At 37.2% G+C, this 18,229-nt stretch overlaps 1 protein-coding gene across 1 annotated transcript in view; it reads left to right on the forward strand.

The window, feature by feature from the left end:
• The first annotated feature begins 6,693 nt into the window (after positions 1 to 6,693).
• The window catches only part of TM9SF2 (transmembrane 9 superfamily member 2), a 31,973-nt gene continuing 20,437 nt past the window's right edge, over positions 6,694 to 18,229 (forward strand). The window contains exons 1-4 of the mRNA XM_026668932.2: positions 6,694 to 6,925; positions 9,181 to 9,248; positions 13,854 to 13,947; positions 17,544 to 17,671. Coding sequence (XP_026524717.1) covers positions 6,794 to 6,925; positions 9,181 to 9,248; positions 13,854 to 13,947; positions 17,544 to 17,671 — 422 coding nt within the window. The 5' untranslated portion in view covers positions 6,694 to 6,793. The remainder of the gene's footprint in view (positions 6,926 to 9,180; positions 9,249 to 13,853; positions 13,948 to 17,543; positions 17,672 to 18,229) is intronic.

Genomic DNA, 18,229 nt, shown 5'->3' on the forward strand with positions numbered 1-18,229 from the left:
ACACAAGTCAAGCTGTGCATGTGCCAGCTCACCATTCACAGGGCCCAGTTCCAAACAGGCCACAGGCCAGAGTGGCCCGTGGTCAAGAGGTTGGGGTTGGGGTTCTATGAGATTGAGAGAATCCCCACTGTTGCTATTAACTGAAAGCAACACAAAGTTACATCATATAAACTATCCCCGGTATTTTTCCAAAAGCTATACAGTCAAAAGTATTTTATGAGGGTTAGTACTAGGAAACAGGAAACATAAGCAAACCTCTGTCATTATTAGTATCAATTTTATACACATAACCATTGAATTACACTCTTAAAGAAATACAAGCAATTTGTGTGTGTGCAGAATTACAGCCCATGCAGTATCCCCCATTCCCCCATTCCCTTACTCCCTCTCCTAACGGATAGCAGTCATTTACCTGCCTGCTGGGAAAGGAAGGAGAAAGGGGTTGGAGAGGGATTCACTCATCAGACCAAAGCAGTGAATAAAATAGTAGTAATCCCAACGTATTCCAAACTCAAGGGTGTCTCAGATGACACTTCTCACATCTTAACTGTCTCTGCCTCGTGGCCAAAATCCTTCCAAACTACCTAAGACCAAATTTAATTTGCGAACAAATAGGCCGTATATGTTTGGTTTACTTCTGATTCTTCCAGGATGATATGTGAGAAGTTTAGACACAAAAGAGAACAGTGGCAAATTTTGTAAGCAAGTGTTTCCACATCTTCAATGAAGTCTGCACAAGCCCAAGCCACTTATGGGACCATCTGCCCTCTCAAACACCCCAACCCAGAATCTTAAGGCCAACCGATAGGTTGACTCTGATGGAAACCACCCTGGAAGTATTGACCATTATGGGTGTTTTTTTATTTTAGGGCCATAAAAGTCACCAGACATGGGGTGGGGGGGGGGGTGGGAACCCCTTATACAAATTTTGGATGTATCAACTTCCAAGTCTCTTAATGGTATTGTGTTAATTTTGTATCTAACCTGCTTTTCATGTATTTAGGATTTTTTTTTTGGCTCTATTGTTGTAAAGGATGTGATCTGTACATAAACATTCTAAATATAAATTCTGAATAGAGGCTGTCACACTTTTTATACCTGCATCTCATATCAAGCCTGATGCCAGCAGAGTTTGTATTACTCAATTCCTGTCCTGATATCAGAAATTGCCATTTTAATTTTCTACATCCCCTGAGCTGTTACAATTTCAGAAACATTGTGCAAAGTCAAAATGAGCTCTTGTCTCATATTGCCAATTTCACCATGGGACAGATCTGAACAGGAGCTCAACCAGTTAGAGCAGGGGTGTCCAACCTTGGTAACGTTAAGCCTGGAGGACTTCAACTCCCAGAATTCCCCAGCCAGCTGGCTGGGGAATTCTGGGAGTTGAAGTCCTCCAGGCTTAACGTTACCAAGGTTGGACACCCCTGAGTTAGAGACTGGGCCAAATTTAACCTTATAGAGATTAGCAGATGGAATATATAATCTTAGATCACAGTGAAACGGCAGAAGGGAGAAAGCAACTTCTGATTCAGATGTGAAAACTAGGCCCAAAATGAATATTCAACATAAAGGATTTAAAATTAAGATTTTCTTCACTTTCCTGCCTTAATGATTTATATTAATGTTACTGTGCAGGAGATGAAGATGAAATTCTTGGAAAAACTACCATATATTTATTCTATTCTCATTAATTGAGCAAATTCCCCACCACCCAGAGAATAGATTCAGTAATGCCTTGGACAATTTCTCAGAATATGAATTATAGAAATCAAGGAAAATACTATCTGTTCATAGTAACTTTTTATAATAGTCTAAGTTGCCTGAAATGATGTGGCTGAGAGCTAAATCAAGGCAACCGGCCAGTAGCTGGAGAAGGGAGGGGATTTGCATCTGTTCTAAATAAGCTGAAAAGTATGACTGTTATCCATGCTAACATTTTACCAATGTTCAGCAGCATCTCTTTGAAAACAATACCTGTATTGTTACAGTGAATGCTTTAATAATTCTTGTATATAATTTTTAATGGGTAAATGACATGTTGTTGCATCCCCATCACAGGTAACATAAAGGTAGTACTCACATGATGACTACTTGCTTAACAGCCATTCAAAGTCTACTCATGACCCGATTTCAGAGTTCTGATGGTGCAACATTTCCCCCCCCCCCCCAATTATATGATTACATTTTGGGCACTTGGCAAGAGGCTCACCTAAACAGCCATTTGTAACATCCCACAGTTACCTGGCCATGATTTTCAAATGTTTTTGCTGGTTTTTAGCATTTACTTCCAGTTTCTGGCAAAAAATGCCTATTGGGATGGTAAGAGGCTTTTTCTCTCTAGCTAACGATCGGCTGATTTCGCTGCTAAAGTTGGTTTTCTGGCAGTGCTGCTTCCTGGATTTGAATGGGAGCATTTTGACAACTTTGGACAGCCATAGATCACCTAGGAAGGGAAGTCTTGAAGATTCCAGTTATTTTTGGGAGCAGTTGGAAAGTCATTGGCATTCATCTTTTTTTTTTTTTTTTTTTTTTTGGACATTTTGGTTTTTTAAGCATGCTTGGGCTTTAACTTCACTTTTTGAACTTTTACTTTCTCTTTTTATTTTTAGACTGGCTGACTAAATGCTGATTTATTTCAACCTCCTGTTGGACTCTTAGCTGTTTTTTTTTTCCTTTTCATTTATGCTGTTGTTCTAAATAATGTTTGTTTTCCCATATGTAAACATGGCATGTTCTTGGATGGTGAAGTGCTTTCATTTGGTTTACATTAATATTGGACTCTCACTACAGGGTTTTTGCATTTTTTAAAATTTGCAAAATACTTGGAGTTTATTGCTTTTTAATTTTTCTTCGAATCTTGAATAGAAATATCCAGAAAATATCTTTCTTGAATCCTTCTGCTTCAGCATTCTTTGTTCTCTGGTTAAGTTCACAGAGTAACAATGTATCAGATTGCAGACAAGTAAGAGTGCCTGAAATCTGAGAAAAGATCTTTTGGTAACATGCAACCTTTAGCTGTAAGTTTAAAAAAATATATGATGAGATGATAATGGTTGTAGAAAATATTCAGAGGCATGTAGCTTTGAATAAATTCGATTCACAAAAGGAATTTGATTTGAAAACTGTAGATCAAAGATATATGGACTGTGCAGATGGAGAACCAACTGAGTTGATTCCATGCATTTTTCTGAACTTCAGTCCTGCATTTTTTTACAATAGCAGAAACTTGACTGAATCAGGACGTGACAACAATTGTTTTTTTTTAAGGAGGCAGATTGGGGAATGAATTTACTACACTTCATTGGAAACACTTCTATCTGGACTTTGTTGGAAAGATAAACTGATTGTAAAGATTTAATTGATAATATTTAACTAGACAATAACTGATAAGAGGCATGAAGAAACAAACTTTGATATTTGATCCAGGGTGAATGACTCTTAAAACTTTTGGGATGATTTGAGATACATAAGAAGTGGGATAAACTTTCTACAAGTTGATTATAAAAGACTTTAACAGAGGGTTTTGAAAATTTAATTTTCTCCTTTTTATTATTATTACTCTTCTTGTTAACTATGTTGTCATTAATATAGCGTATAGATGACAGGTCAATAATTTGCAAATAGATTTACTAGTTTAAAAAATTGGGAAGGGCTGTTTGGCAGTGAGTGAGAACCAATATTGTAGTACTGTAATGTATTAATCCGTGTTCAATTAGGGGGGGATAATATGTGTATATGTATTGGGTTTTTTTCTTTTTAATGCACTTTTTAAAATGTCTTGCTTGTTTTATATTTTTTTCTTTGTTCTTCTTTTGGGGTTGGGTTGTTGTTGTTTTTTTGAGTTTTGTATTTTAAACTCTTTTTCAAATAAAATAAAAATGCCTGGATAAAATGGACTTGCTTAAGGACTGCTGTGTTCACTTAACAAATGCTGCAAAAAAGGCCATAAAATCAGATGCTGAACAATGGTGAGCTGCTTGACTATCACAATAACTTGCAATCATAGTTCCAGGTCCAGTGACAGTTCTTAGTTGATTTACAAAATAGTGTAGTGATTTACAAAATAGTGGTAACATTAACCCAATAAGCTAAGCCAACACCAAGCAATTTATATTATGGCTTAGCACAATTCTATTTATTTGTTATTTGAAATTTGTGTTTTTTATCTGTTAATGTCCAACAGCTTGAGCCAGTTTTTGTGAAGTTCTCCTTCAGTTTGATCTGCAGAACAACTGAGAGAGAGAACATCCCAATGCAAAGGCAACCACACATTAAAAACCAGAGTTTCAATTGCACCACTACATTCTGACTTTTTAAACCACAGCTTGTGGACATCCTGATTCAAAGTTACTTTCAGACATTGCATAACCTCCAGCAGCATTTCAGAAACTCTATATAAAAATCCTTGAACTCATCAAGCTAATTTGTCAGCTGTCTCAGAACTGCACACTGTGGTTCTGTTTATCAATAAACGGACCTTCTTTCCAATCAGCCTCCATTTTATTTCCAGCGCCTTTCTCCCAGCTTGGAACTGAACCAGATGGATTTTTCTTCCAACAGCTGGGACCAGCAGCTTAGTCACTAAGCAATGTGATCATAAAGTGAAAAAATCCTGAGACTGCAGCAACTTACAACAGCAATTCAGGCAGTTTTGCTTGCAGTTATTAAGCAAATTGCATGTAGTTAAGTACATCATGTGACTGTGATTTTAGACTTTCTGCTGGCTTCCCCATAGACTGTGCTTGTAGGAAACCGGCTGTGAAGGTTTCAAACTCAGATCATATGACTGAGGGGATGCTGCAACACAACTTCAACGAGTAACTACAAATCTTCTTGTTCCACACTGTCATAACTTTGAACAGTTGTTGGGCTAATGATCAATAAGCGAGAACTACCTATGTTATATATAGTCTCTCTGGAAATTAAGAGTGGCAATTTCACTCTTGGCCTTTCAGAAACTATTGAAGACAGAGGGATCTTGGGAATGTCCTTATTTATATTAATTTGTGCTTTTATTGGTTTGTATGGTTTTTGACCAAAATAATGATGTATAGATAGTCCTCGACTTACAACAGTTCCTTTAGTGACCTTTTGACGTTACAATGACACTGAAAAAAGTGACTTATGACCATTTTTCACACTTATAACCATTGCAGCATCCCCATGGTCATGTGATTTACATTCAGATACTCAAAGTTATGATGCTTCCACGTCCCAGGGTCATGTGAACATATTTTACAATCTTCTGACAAGCAAAGTCCATGGAGAAGCCATATTCACTTAACAACTGTGTTCCTAATTTAACAACTGCAGCGGCAAGAAAACAAAATTTAACAAAATTTAACAAAAGTGGCAAAAAAGTCATGAAACGGGGAAAACTCACTTAACAAACATCTCACTTAGCAACATAAATTTTGGGCTCAATTTTGGTTGTAAGTCAAGGACTACCTGTAGTTTTAAACATCTGGGAGTTGTTTTTGGAATTATATAAACACAAAGAAATAAATAATTCTAATGTTTGTATTTGACAGCTAGCTTGGTTAAGTGGTTAAGAAAGTAGTTAAGGCTAGAAATTGGAGACTATATGCATATGTGCATATGTTTTATAGGTATATAAAAAGCAGGACAGTACACATTGATGATTTGTAAAAAGTAAACAAACTATATTATAGGGAGTAACTTTTTCTTTCCCTTTTAGCCTCCATGAAAACCTGGACACCCTGTTCTTTTGTCTTACTGAAGAAAGAGTTTTTGCAAACACTTAGATATTGGCCCTATTATCTAGTGGCTAACCCTAAATCAGGAAATTGGGAATATTTAAAGTATTTATAGTTTATTTACTTTTTACAAGTCATCATCAAGTCATTTACTTTATTTACTTTTTACAAGTCATCATCAAGTCATTTACTTTTTACAAGTCATGTAGTTTCTTGCTTTCTTTTTTTGAACTGGACAAAAATAGAAAATCTTTTGCATATGAATGTTCAGAGTTGATATGGATAATTTATCCAATGTCTTTAAGCAGCTTCCATTTGCATTAGCAAATACTTTATGGCTCAAGTTTTCATTGTCCTGTTGAGAACAGTTGGAAGATAAACTAAGTTAGAACTTATTGTTAATTCTTGTAACTGCAGTGCAGAGATGTGATGTACATGTTTAAAATATGTCCTGATGGTGTTTCCTTCATCTCATCCTCAATCTGCCATGAAATCACCTTTAGGTGATATTTCATGTTCAAGTTTCAAAGTGGAGCACTTCCTCTTCTCCAAAAGATGAGAAAGATTTAAAAACTACAAAGTTAAAATGTATATATGTATATAAATGTATATAATTGTACATAACTTCTTTATCTTTCTGAATGCAAAATGTATTGACCGAAATGTTATGTCAAAGAAGGCCACCACGTTCAATGTTTTTTAATGTTTATATTCAATTTTTTTTTTAAAAAAAAGTGTGGCTTTCAACTTCCAGAATTTCCCTGAGCACCACGTCGGCGAGGGAACTCTGGGAGTTGAAGTCCAACCGGTCTAAGGTGATAGACTTTGAACTTCAGAATGGTGCCGTAATTGGACCACGCCTTCCTCAGTCCCGCTGTAACCATGGCATTCAAGAAGCACACCCCACCCCACCCCACCCGCTAAGCGGAAATGACTCTCCCTGCACTTCCCGCGAACACCGGTCGACGTGTCTGCCGAAGCCGGAAGTAGCCGCCGAGGGAAGCTCGGACCGTTGGGGGGCCGCGGGGTTTTGTTTCGTTTCGGCTTCCTCCCCGTCCTCGTCTGGGGTCGCCATGGCGGTCGCGTGCCTGTTGTTGCTTTCCGCGCTCCAAGCGGTTCTTCAGCCCCTCGCCTCCCCTTTCTACCTGCCCGGCCTGGCTCCCGTTAACTTTTGCGAGAAGTCGGCTGAGGACTCGGAGTGCAAGGTCTGTGGCTGAGGAGGAGGGAGGGTCGGGTCGGGTCGGGACGGGCGAGCTTTCCTCCCCAAGGGCTCTCTGCCCCTGGGGCGGTTGCCGGTGATAATAAGAGTGGCTACCTTCCTTGGCCATGATCCTCAAGCGCTTTGTAGTCCTGGGATTCACCCCCCCGCCCCCCAAATCTCATAGTGTCTGCTAAGATCTCAGCCTTCTTAGCTTCTTCTTTTCCTTCTCCTCCCCCGGCCAAAGTCGCTATTCCCTGTTGCAAAAACCAAAAAGTTAAAAGCCCCCCCCGCCGCCCTTCATTGACTTCTTGAACGGGCATTGCTTTGACCTCAATACCAAAGTGTGATTTGCCATCACTGGCAATGTTTAAGAAAGGATTGAAATGGTATAAGGGTCTCCTGTGGGTGTGCAGGGGGTTGGACTAGAAGACCTCCAAGGTCCCTTCCAGCTCTATTCTGATTGATTGACTGATTTGCTTTTTTTTTTCTGGTTTGGTTGGTTGGGCTTTTGATCTTCGTGACCTTGCCCATCGACCTGACACTTCTCTCAAGTGTCTAGAGTTCCTTAGAATTAAAATAGTTGAAGAGGAATTTTTTTTAAAAAAAAAGTTTATTATCCAGTCTTAGTTTGTATTTTGCCAACAAGGTTTTTTTCTGAACATCAATTTCATTGATGTCCTGCTGTTTGAATCACTAAAATGACTCTGTGGTAGACAATGCACATTGAAGATTCATGGGAAAAGAGATGATGTTTTTCTAAAAATTTTGCTGTTGATGATTAATAGACCTTAATTTTGGCTTAGAATTATGTGCAAACTCATCTAGGTGTAGATATTTAATAGAAGAACCAAGGCTTAGCATATTCTGTAAACTTAACTGTTATTTACATTAAATTTTAAGTTCCTGTCGAAGCCTTCTAGATGAATGGAAAATTTATTAGTGCGTGATTTGAGAAGAGGAAAAGCATCTTAATTATTCCAGTTTTTCTTTCTGTTCCTAGAGAAAGTCTTTTACATATTTTATATATTGTCATGATGTGTGAATCCAGCCACTGATATTTATTTTTCAAAGTATGGTTTTTTTGGCTTAGCTCTTGGTGAATCATGTGTCTGACTTTATGGCTTGTGCAATAAGTTAATTAAATTTAAATTAAGTTAAAGTAAGTTAAGTTAAATTACTATAGTATCTAAGAAATGTCATCCTCAAACTGGCATTTTCCTCACATGACTCTGTGGCAGTTGTACAGTTTTGACAGTCCTAAATAAATAAATAAAAATCTGTCCATTAGTTGTCCTCTCCAAAATGCAGATACTTTTGAAATCACTTTTGTATACAGTGGATAATCAATGTAATAATTATTACAAAAATTGATTATGGCCGCCTTTTTTGTGCCTTTATAAAAGATCACTTAGAACTCTGGAAATAGATGTCTGTTAGGTGCCATCTGTCATTATAATCATCATATTCAGGGCCAGTATGCTGAGGAGGGGGAATAAGAAACCTATTGAATTTATGTTTTATCTGCTTGCTATTTGGAAGGTAGTTGTTAGATAGAGAAAATTAATGGATCTTTGATCTGATTGGAAAAACTATAATAATACATCATGTTAACTGTTTTTAATGTTATCTAATGTTTTCCATGTTGGGAAGATTATTTTATGCTATCAATCCTACTAGAAATTTCAACTCTGTTAGTAATTTATTTGTTTATTTCCATTTTACAAACAACTCAAGGCAGCAAAAATATCCAGTACACCTTCCTCCTATTTTCCTCACAACAACCTGTGAATTGGGTGGGGCTGTAAGATAGTGGCTGGCCCAAAGTCATCCAGCTGGCTAATTTGAAAGTCTATTGATAAAATATTGTTTCAGTAATGCTATACAGTATTTAAAATTATATAAGAAGATACATTTCTCTGTTGCTTAAATGATCAGCCCTACTATATTTCTTCCTATGGGCTACATGCTTTGAAAGTTGTAATCTTCTGTACCAACTTCCTGGTATGTTTTAGGAGCTGTCAACATCCACATGCATCAGATATAGGAAACATGGGTTTCCTAAAGAGCGAGAAAATTCTTATTACTAACTAGATCCATTTGCCACTGGAAAATAGACTTCAATAAAAGCACATTAACTTTAGAGTTTAGTTGTTCTAAATAAAGTACTATGTTCAAAATACTTTAATAACATTGTCTATAGCTAAGAAAATTAGTGTGGGTTAATTTAATTATCTAATAATGTCTTCTTGGTATTTGCAGTCTGCGATAGAACTATTTGTGAATAGACTGGATTCTGTGGAATCAGTCCTTCCTTATGAATATACTGCGTGAGTATATTATTCCTAATTTGGTTTGTAACATTGAACTAGTAGTACTTTATGAATGCTTTGCTAAGCCAAAAAAGGAATGGCTATCCCAATTCAGCCATGGTGGAAAATTACTTTTGCCCTTTGGATTAGTTGTTTGGTGTAATATTTGAGTTGCTGAGTCCTGAGCATTTGTCCTGAGTATTGTACAGTATTGTATTCATTTGCTCAGTTGTAGAAGTTAATTTTATAATTTATCTATACTATTTTAAACAAACATGGGACAACATTTGTTCCATAGTATAGATGTGGTCATAATATATATCTAATAAAGGTTATTTTAGTTGTGATCTATTGTATTTTAGGATCTCATAACTAAAAATGTTTAAATTGCTAAACTAATTAATTTTAAATATCGGTATTTATTATATTTCCTGTACATCTTAATGCACAAATACAATTCTTTTGGAAAATACACTGCTCAAAAAAATAAAGGGAACACTTAAACAACACAATGTAACTCCAAGTCAGTCGCACTTCTGTGAAATCAAACTGTCCACTTAGGTAGCAACACTGATTGACAGTCAATTTCACATGCTGTTGTGCAAATGGAATAGACAACAGGTGGAAAGCATAGGCAGTTTGCATGACATCCCCAATAAAGGAGTGGTTCTGCAGGTGGTGACCACAGACCACTTCTCAGTTCCTATGCTTTCTGGCTGATGGTTTGGTCACTTTTGAATGCTGGCAGTGCTTTCACTCTAGTGGTAGCATGAGACGGAGTCTACAACCCACACAAGTGGCTCAGGTAGTGCAGCTCATCTAGGATGGCACATCAATTCGAGCTGTGGCAAAAAGGTTTGCTGTGTCAGCGTAGTGTCCAGAGCATGGAGGCGCTACCAGGAGACAGGCCAGTACATCAGGAGACGTGGAGGAGGCTGTAGGAGGGCAACAACCCAGCATCAGGACCGCTACCTCCACCTTTGTGCAAGGAGGGACAGGAGGAGCACTGCCAGAGCCCTGCAAAATGACCTCCAGCGGGCCACAAATGTGCACGTGGCTGCTCAAATGGTCAGAAACAGACTCCATGAGGGTGGTATGAGGGCCCAATGTCCACAGGTGGGGGTTGTGCTTACAGCCCAGCACCGTGCAGGACGTTTGGCATTTGCCAGAGAACACCAAGATTGGCACATTCACCACTGGCGCCCTGTGCTCTTCCCAGATGAAAGCAGGTTCACACTGAGCACATGTGACAGACGTGACAGGGTCTGGAGACGCCGTTGAGAACATTCTGCTGCCTGCAACATCCTCCAGCATGACCAGTTTGGCAATGGGTCAGTAATGGTGTGGGGTGGCATTTCTTTAGGGGGCTGCACAGCCCTCCATGTGCTAGCCAGAGGTAGCCTGACTGCCATTAGGTACCGAGATGAGATCCTCAGACCCCTTGTGAGACCATATGCTGGTGCGGTTGGCCCTGGGTTCCTCATAATGTAAGACAATGCTAGACCTCATGTGGCTGGAGTGTGTCAGCAGTTCCTGCAAGACGAAGGCATTGATGCTATGGACTGGCCCGCCCGTTCCCAGACCTGAATCCAATTGAGCACATCTGGGACATCATGTCTTGCTCCATCCACCAATGTCACGTTGCACCACAGACTGTCCAGGAGTTGGGGGATGCTTTAGTCCAGGTGTGGGAGGAGATCCCTCAGGAGACCATCCGCCACCTCATCAGGAGCATGCCCAGGCCAACGTTGTAGGGAGGTCATATACGCACGTGGAGGCCACACACACTACTGAGCCTCATTTTGACTTGTTTTAAGGACATTACATCAAAGTTGGATCAGCCTGTAGTGTTTTTTTCCACTTTAATTTTGAGTGTAACTCCAAATCCAGACCTCCATGGGTTGCTAAATTTGATTTCCATTGATAATTTTTGTGTGAGTTGTCAGAACATTCAACTATGTAATGAACAAAGTATTTAATAAGAATATTTCATTCATTCAGATCTAGAATGTCTTACTTTTGTGTTCCCTTTATTTTTTTGAGCAGTGTACAATCTTTTTTCCCCAAGCATAAATTTTAAACATTAAAGATGGAAAAATTATGAGATTTTACACAAGAATGCAGATCTGATAAGATACGACACTCATAAAGTTTTGGGTTATTTTTACTTTTAAAAAGCTTAAAACATTTTTCCTTTTGTCTTAGTATTTTTGAGCAAAGGTTGTCATTTAGTATTATGTGATGTGCCATGGTGCTTCACAATGTTGCTGTCAGCCTTCAAGATTTTTCTCCCTTTGCTTTGCTTCTTTCCGCTGTCATAAGTAACGGGGGGAGGAGGGGGGAATGATTATGGGAAGTGAGCTGGAGGTGTTACAAACCAGAACTGTATAAGCTGGGGGGTGGGGTACATTCTTGCTTAGGTTTCTATCCTATGCTATGCGCAGCTGCAACCCTTTATCAAACTATGTCAAGGTCAACGGACAGAAGCCTCATCACCACCTGCAGATGCCCACATGATGATATACACAACTTTTAATTGGATGAGCCAATTGAACTATTGGTGGGAATGTTGCCATTATTTTGTATATGTGATTTACGCGCCCATTTTCTCAGATTCAGAATTCTTTTGTTGCTACCACTTGATTTCCAGTTAAAGGTATCTTTTCTCTGGTTAAAAGAGTCTAAGTATTTCTTTCTTGGATTTTGAATGGAGCACCAGCAGACAGTTGCATTGGTTGGTTTGTTGATTATGTGTCATCTGTTTGTTGTAACCCTAATCCTAACCCTAACATAAATAGAACTTCTCCATGACAACATCTTGTCCTTCAAGTCTTCCAATAGTGCACCCCTCACCAGTCCACCTACCAAACTACCCACCATCTTTTTCTTGTCCACCTTTTCCAAACTTAGATCCTTTCCCAGAGAACTAGGCCTTTGCATAACGTGATTGAAATGTAATAACATAAGCTTGATGTTTCTTTAGTGGACATTAGGGTTGATTTATTCAGTGATCCATTTGTTTATTTTTTGCCTGTCCATGGTGTTCCCAAAATTTTTCACCAAGAGCAAAGTTCAAAAGTGTCAAAACTTTATCTATCCTGATTCTTTTAAATCCAACTTTCACTTTGATAGAGTATCAGAGGGAATGCCATTAGTGTTTTGCTAGTGGCCTTCAACATAGGGATTGGAGAATATTAGGTATAATTACACTTGATTTGAAGGTTTGACCCCTATGACATTAGTAGATAATTGCAGTGCCAGTTGGAAGAGTCAAAATACTTAATAGAGAAGTTGCATTTTTATTATTTTTTAAGGTCATTTTTCCTGGGTGTGGAAAGGCAATCAGACCAAAATATATTTTAAGTAGTTGATATGCAAAATATGTTTTAAGTAGTTGATTCACCCTTGTTCAAACCTGAAAATACTTAAATTTTGTCCCAATTTTCAAACTAAGAAGTTCTCTAACATTAGCTTGGTCTACTGTCCTGCCATTGACTGTATTTGGAAGGTAGATATAAGATATACCCTATACTTCCTAACTGTGCCTATGCAATACAGGCACTTTAAAATCCACTGTCCATGTCTTATGCATTTATTAAATTTGTATGAATGCCCATTTCATAAAAAGCAACTCTGGACAGTCAACAATCTAATAAAGCAACATATATGTAAGTACATAAAATCAGTATAAAATATACAGTAAAAGATAAATATTATAAAAATAAATATATAAATACTATGCAAAGAGAGAATAAGAATAGCTACCTCAACAATGGAGCCATTTAGGCATGTCTCCAGTTCTTTGGGATTCCAGGCCTGATAACATATCCAGGTCTTGAGGGGCTTCTGGTATCTCAAAAGGGATGAATAAATCCCTTATTATTGGTATATTATAGGATTTATAGAGAGTCTGGAGTTTGCCATATCTTCGTAATATCGAAGGCTACTGATTTTTTCTCCATGTAGTTTCTTCTATCTGACTAGTTTGGACTCTTTCTTTCTTTGAATGTTGCCAAGTTTTGTTAAACTACAACCAAAATAAATTGGGAAGTGACATCCCTTGACTGTTGTCATTCACAGACTGAAAGACCTAAACAAACAGATGCTAAGGAATTCTACTGCTATATGCATAGTAACTAGAGGATTTACGCTTTCTCCTTAACCATAGGCAATAGTTGTAAATTCAGAAGTTTGGTGACATCAAAATATTTTCTCAGATTCCAATTTTTAGCTCTTGTTACTATATAGTTTTAAATGATATGATTTTAACTTTATGATATCAGCTTTGGTATTAACATTATGCTAAAATATTAATATACATTCATGTATAGGATGTCACATAAAGTGATATTCTCTGAATGTGTTATTTTCTTTTATTGCTTGGTTGCCTCTTTTTTATTTGAGTCATTGACTAAAATGAAGAATTGATTTTTGGAGTAGTTTGATTAAAACAGTTCCAAAATATGACTGAAAGTGTTAATTTCTGAAAATGTATAAGCTATTTAAAATTTAGAAAAATAACTGGACCTTTGATAAAATGTGATGTGCAGAGAGCTGTTCAAATAAAATAATTTAACCCATACTGAGAATGTTGGAATTTTATAAATCTGTATTCTTTCATAGATTCGATTTTTGCCAAGCAGAGGGAGGAAAACGACCTTCTGAAAACCTTGGCCAAGTATTGTTTGGTGAGAGGATTGAACCATCTCCGTACAAGGTATAATCCTCATTTGAACAACTGAACAAATGTAAAATTGCAAAACAGAAAGCATGAATCTCATTAAGAGGAAAACTTGCGCAGAACTGTTGCATGGGAAGTACCAGTATGTAGCATTCTTGGGCCAATTTTAGAGACATGGAAGGAACCTACGGATGCTAGACTTGCTCTGGTTTTGTTTTGTTTTTTGCTTGCTGCTGCTAGGATTAACGACAGCATTCTAATTCGGTTTGATGATATGGCCTCATTTTGCATTTCTCACAGTGCAATTCCTTGATGGAGTTATTGTGTTAAAATTAAAATGGCATACAGCTGCTCACATCCTACTAGCTTGGTTTTTCTGGCAAATGGTAGGCAGACCATCTGAAAGCAGCTTTCAGTGGACATTTAGTCAGACTTGCTGATGCCATTTGATTTTCTCACACTGCAGTGCTGATAATGTATGACTGTCAGGTGTTGCATTGTGGAGAAGTGAAAAAAAAACACAGTTTTGTGAAAAAGTTAGTACACCCCCAATGTGTGTACTGCACATTGTAAAGGTTTTTTAATGTATGTGGACAAATCGGTTATTTTATCTTCAGTCAAACTATATATAAAGCTAAAGATGACATAATTGCACAAAACTATTACAATTTTCTTTGTAATGATTTATTCAACACAAAATTAACAGATATATGCTTTCCTCCATGGAAAAAGTTAAGTACATCCTTGGCTCTAATATCTGGTATTGCCTCCTTTGGCAAGAACAATTTCAAGCAGGCAGTTCTACTACTATCTATGAGACTCCAACATTGACTGGAAGGAATTTCTTCTTCAGCTGTGTGAATGTTGGAGGGGTTTCTTGCATACACAGCCCATTGCAAATCACCCCATATCTTTTCAGTAGGATTTAATCGCAGCTTTGGTTTTGCCATTCCAGAACTCTCCATTTTGGGGGTGGGGGGGATTTTTTAGCCATTCTTCGGTGAATTTTCTGGTAAGTTTTTAGGATCATTGTCACCTTGCAAGGTCTATTTTTGTTTAAGATTCACTTTTCCAACCGATAGTCTCATATTGTCCTCAAGCACCTTCTGGTACAATGAAGAATTCGTAATCGATTCTGTGATGCTGAGCTGCCAGACCCTGATGCAGCAAAGCAGCCCCAAATCATAACATTTCCAACATTAATTGGTATCTGATGAATGTTTCTTCTGGTGAAATGTTTCATTAAACATGTCTTCTAATAACTGTGGCCAAATAACCCTATATTTGCCTTATTTATTCAGAGCACATTCCAGAAGACCTGGTTTTGCCTTGCTGATCATGACTAAACTTTAATCTTGCCCTGATGTTTTTTCTGGATGGCGAAGATATCCTTCTGACATACCTCTTATTTAGATTTAATTTATGCAGTTCCTCTCTAAAGGTAGATTCATCCATTTTGATTCAGTCGTGGCAAAAAATACCTGTAGGTCACATGATGAAATTCTTGGTTCTTAGAGACTTGTTTCAGCATCTGCTCTGAGGTTGAACTTGTCTGGCCTAGGCAAGTTGGCAGTTGAAATATTTGCTATTTGTAGATGAAACAATGGGCTAAAAATATAAGTGATGCATTATATTTGTTATAGCCCTTTTATCAGTTGATATTGTTGAAGTGAAGATCAAATATATATATATATATATGTTGAAATATATTGAACACTTACCAGTGGGGATGTATCTCTCTTCACTGTCCCCAATTCATGTTTTATGGTTGTGAGCTGCTCAAATATTGAGATAACAGTTTGCGCTGTGAGAGGGCATTGTTTTGCCATAAACTCAGTTGAATTTTCCCAGGGTGCCGCTCTATGTTCTGATTTTTCTTATTATTTTGGGATTTTTTTCAGCTCCCCTGAAGCAGGTACCTGAGTTGGTTACTTATGAAGGTGACTGGCTATCATTTTGCTCTTCCCCAAGAAATGAGGAAAGATCTAATGGTTATTGTTTTGCCAGCTGTTTGGTGGTCCCATTCTAGTGCTTCAAATTTGTTAGAGGTGGGTGGTGGCTGGGATTTGTTTTACTTACAGTTCTCTTTCTTGCAAAGTGCTTCTCAATTCTTGGCTGTTTTACAGATTTCAAAGGAGGGAGATGTCCTGGGCTAACACCATGGCATTTTTTTTCTTTTCCTCAATTCTAGGCAAAATCTGTTATCTTTGTATTTGTAGTTAAGTAAAAGTACTACAAAATTAATTATATAATAAAACTGAACAGAGCTCTTGTAAAGTGTGTTGCAGTTCAGGTTTCTTCCCCAGTGGAGTTATATCTTTTTCACACGACTGCAGCTCTGCTGCTGAATCCATTTGCATCAGTCATCACTTGTCTTATCAGAATACTGAATTGCTGTATGCCTTTGGTCAGCCCTGGTGCTGTTTATTGCCTGACTCAGTCTGTTTTTGTTTTTTTTAGGCATATACAGTAATTTTGGGGGGCAGATTCTGCTTTCTGTGATTAAGCAGAAGGTGACATGCAGCACAAGCAGATCCGAGGAGAGGTGGTTTTAGTCAATAAAATGGAAAAGGCCCAAGTTTTAAAAGAGCTGAGTTTTCAAAAAAAACTTATTTCCATCTTAACAAAGTTATTTGGCTGTATAATAATTGTAGATTGGAGTTATATGCTAATTTATTAATTTAGAAATGCTTGGAGGTTATCGGTAGTTTGTTTTCTTGGGCCAACAGCTACCTCAAATTTTATATTGATTGTAGTTAAATTAGATTGTTGGTTTTTTTTTTCACTGTGCAACTTTAGGCCACAACTGCTGCATGAATTACCACCAAGGTTTGAGGGCTCTCTGAAAGAAGCCCTAGGATCTACTCTTACATTTGCAGAAACTCACGTAGTGTGGTCATCTAGACCTTTACTTTGCAGACTCTATATCATTGAGTACATTTTCCCCCTAACCCCATGCTTTATAGATATGGTGAATTACAATTCCTAATATCTCAAGTAGCCTTTCTGATGGAATCATAATGCAATGCATCTGAAAGGTTGTGCTAGAACTGCTCTGTACAACAATCTGATATTTACCTTCTGTTTTTAACATTGATTTTATTATCTGATATCTGCTTTGATGGGACAACGCTTTCATTAAATGTCAACTGATATTTGGTGCTTATTGGGTCCTTCCAAAATAGAGATGCCTATGTATGACAATGCTCCTCAGGTTTCATTATTGTCAGGTGTTTGCAATTCTACCCCTCTGTTTTTGGAGGAATCTATCCTGTAGAAAAGTATAATTTAGCTGTTAAACTGTAAGCTGAATCCTTCAGAATGGAAAATCTGATTTCTTTCTCTGTATAGATTCAAGAAAGGTTCATATTCTTGTTTAAGAGAAACAAATGGACATAGAATAGTTGGACTACAGCCTTATTTGGCTTAAACAAACAATTGCTTTAGAAATATGAATTTATACAGAAGAGATAATGCCACTTTTAATGAACAATATCTTGATTACTTACATTGATTCAACAATAGTATATGGAGTTGCCAACTAGTCTATTTGTATAAAGTTTCTGTCTTAACTTTGCTATAGATTTTAAGATAGAATTCCTTCTAACCTGAATATTTTTCATTTTTCATAGTTTGCCTTTAAGGAAAAAGACACTTGCAGACACGTTTGTACAAAAGAATATGATCTTAGTAAACCTGAACAAAGGCAAAAATTACAATTTCTGAAAAAGAGTATGCTATTAAACTATCAGCATCATTGGTGAGTTTACAATGTTAATGTATGTGGTTTAAATTTTAGCAGAAATACAATTATTTTATGGTATTTTAGTTAAAATAAAAGCAATGGTTATTTTTATGTTAAGTACTGTGGATTGACACAACTGTCAATCTACAGTTAAAACCTTACTTAGCTAAAGTAAAAAAACCTATTGTATAAACAACTCTTACAGCACTCCAAAGAACAATTTTTTAATAAAGTAAATGTATCAGAAATTCATTCATATATTTTTTTTCTTGGTTATACAGCCAGAAAATTTTTCATTGTTTTTGACTACAAAATTCTAAACTGGTTAATCCCCTGAGTTATTTAAAATATGCAATTTAATATATCGACAATCAAAATACAAGTAACAAATAATATGTCATGATCCCGACTAACAAACCCAAGCAAATCAGAACTCTGAGACTGAGGTCTTCCTCTAAGAATGTCTTTATTGGGTACATCATATCAGCACAATCAAATGGAAAACTAATTCCTAATGTTTACCATGGTTTCAGCATAATTAAAATGGGAAATAACTCCCTGCCCCAAAGTCAC

This window comes from Notechis scutatus, chromosome 5, assembly GCF_049901735.1.
Source record: "Notechis scutatus isolate UNSWTSFEM ecotype Mainland chromosome 5, rNotScu1.2, whole genome shotgun sequence".
Classification (NCBI taxonomy): Eukaryota; Metazoa; Chordata; class Lepidosauria; order Squamata; family Elapidae; genus Notechis; species Notechis scutatus.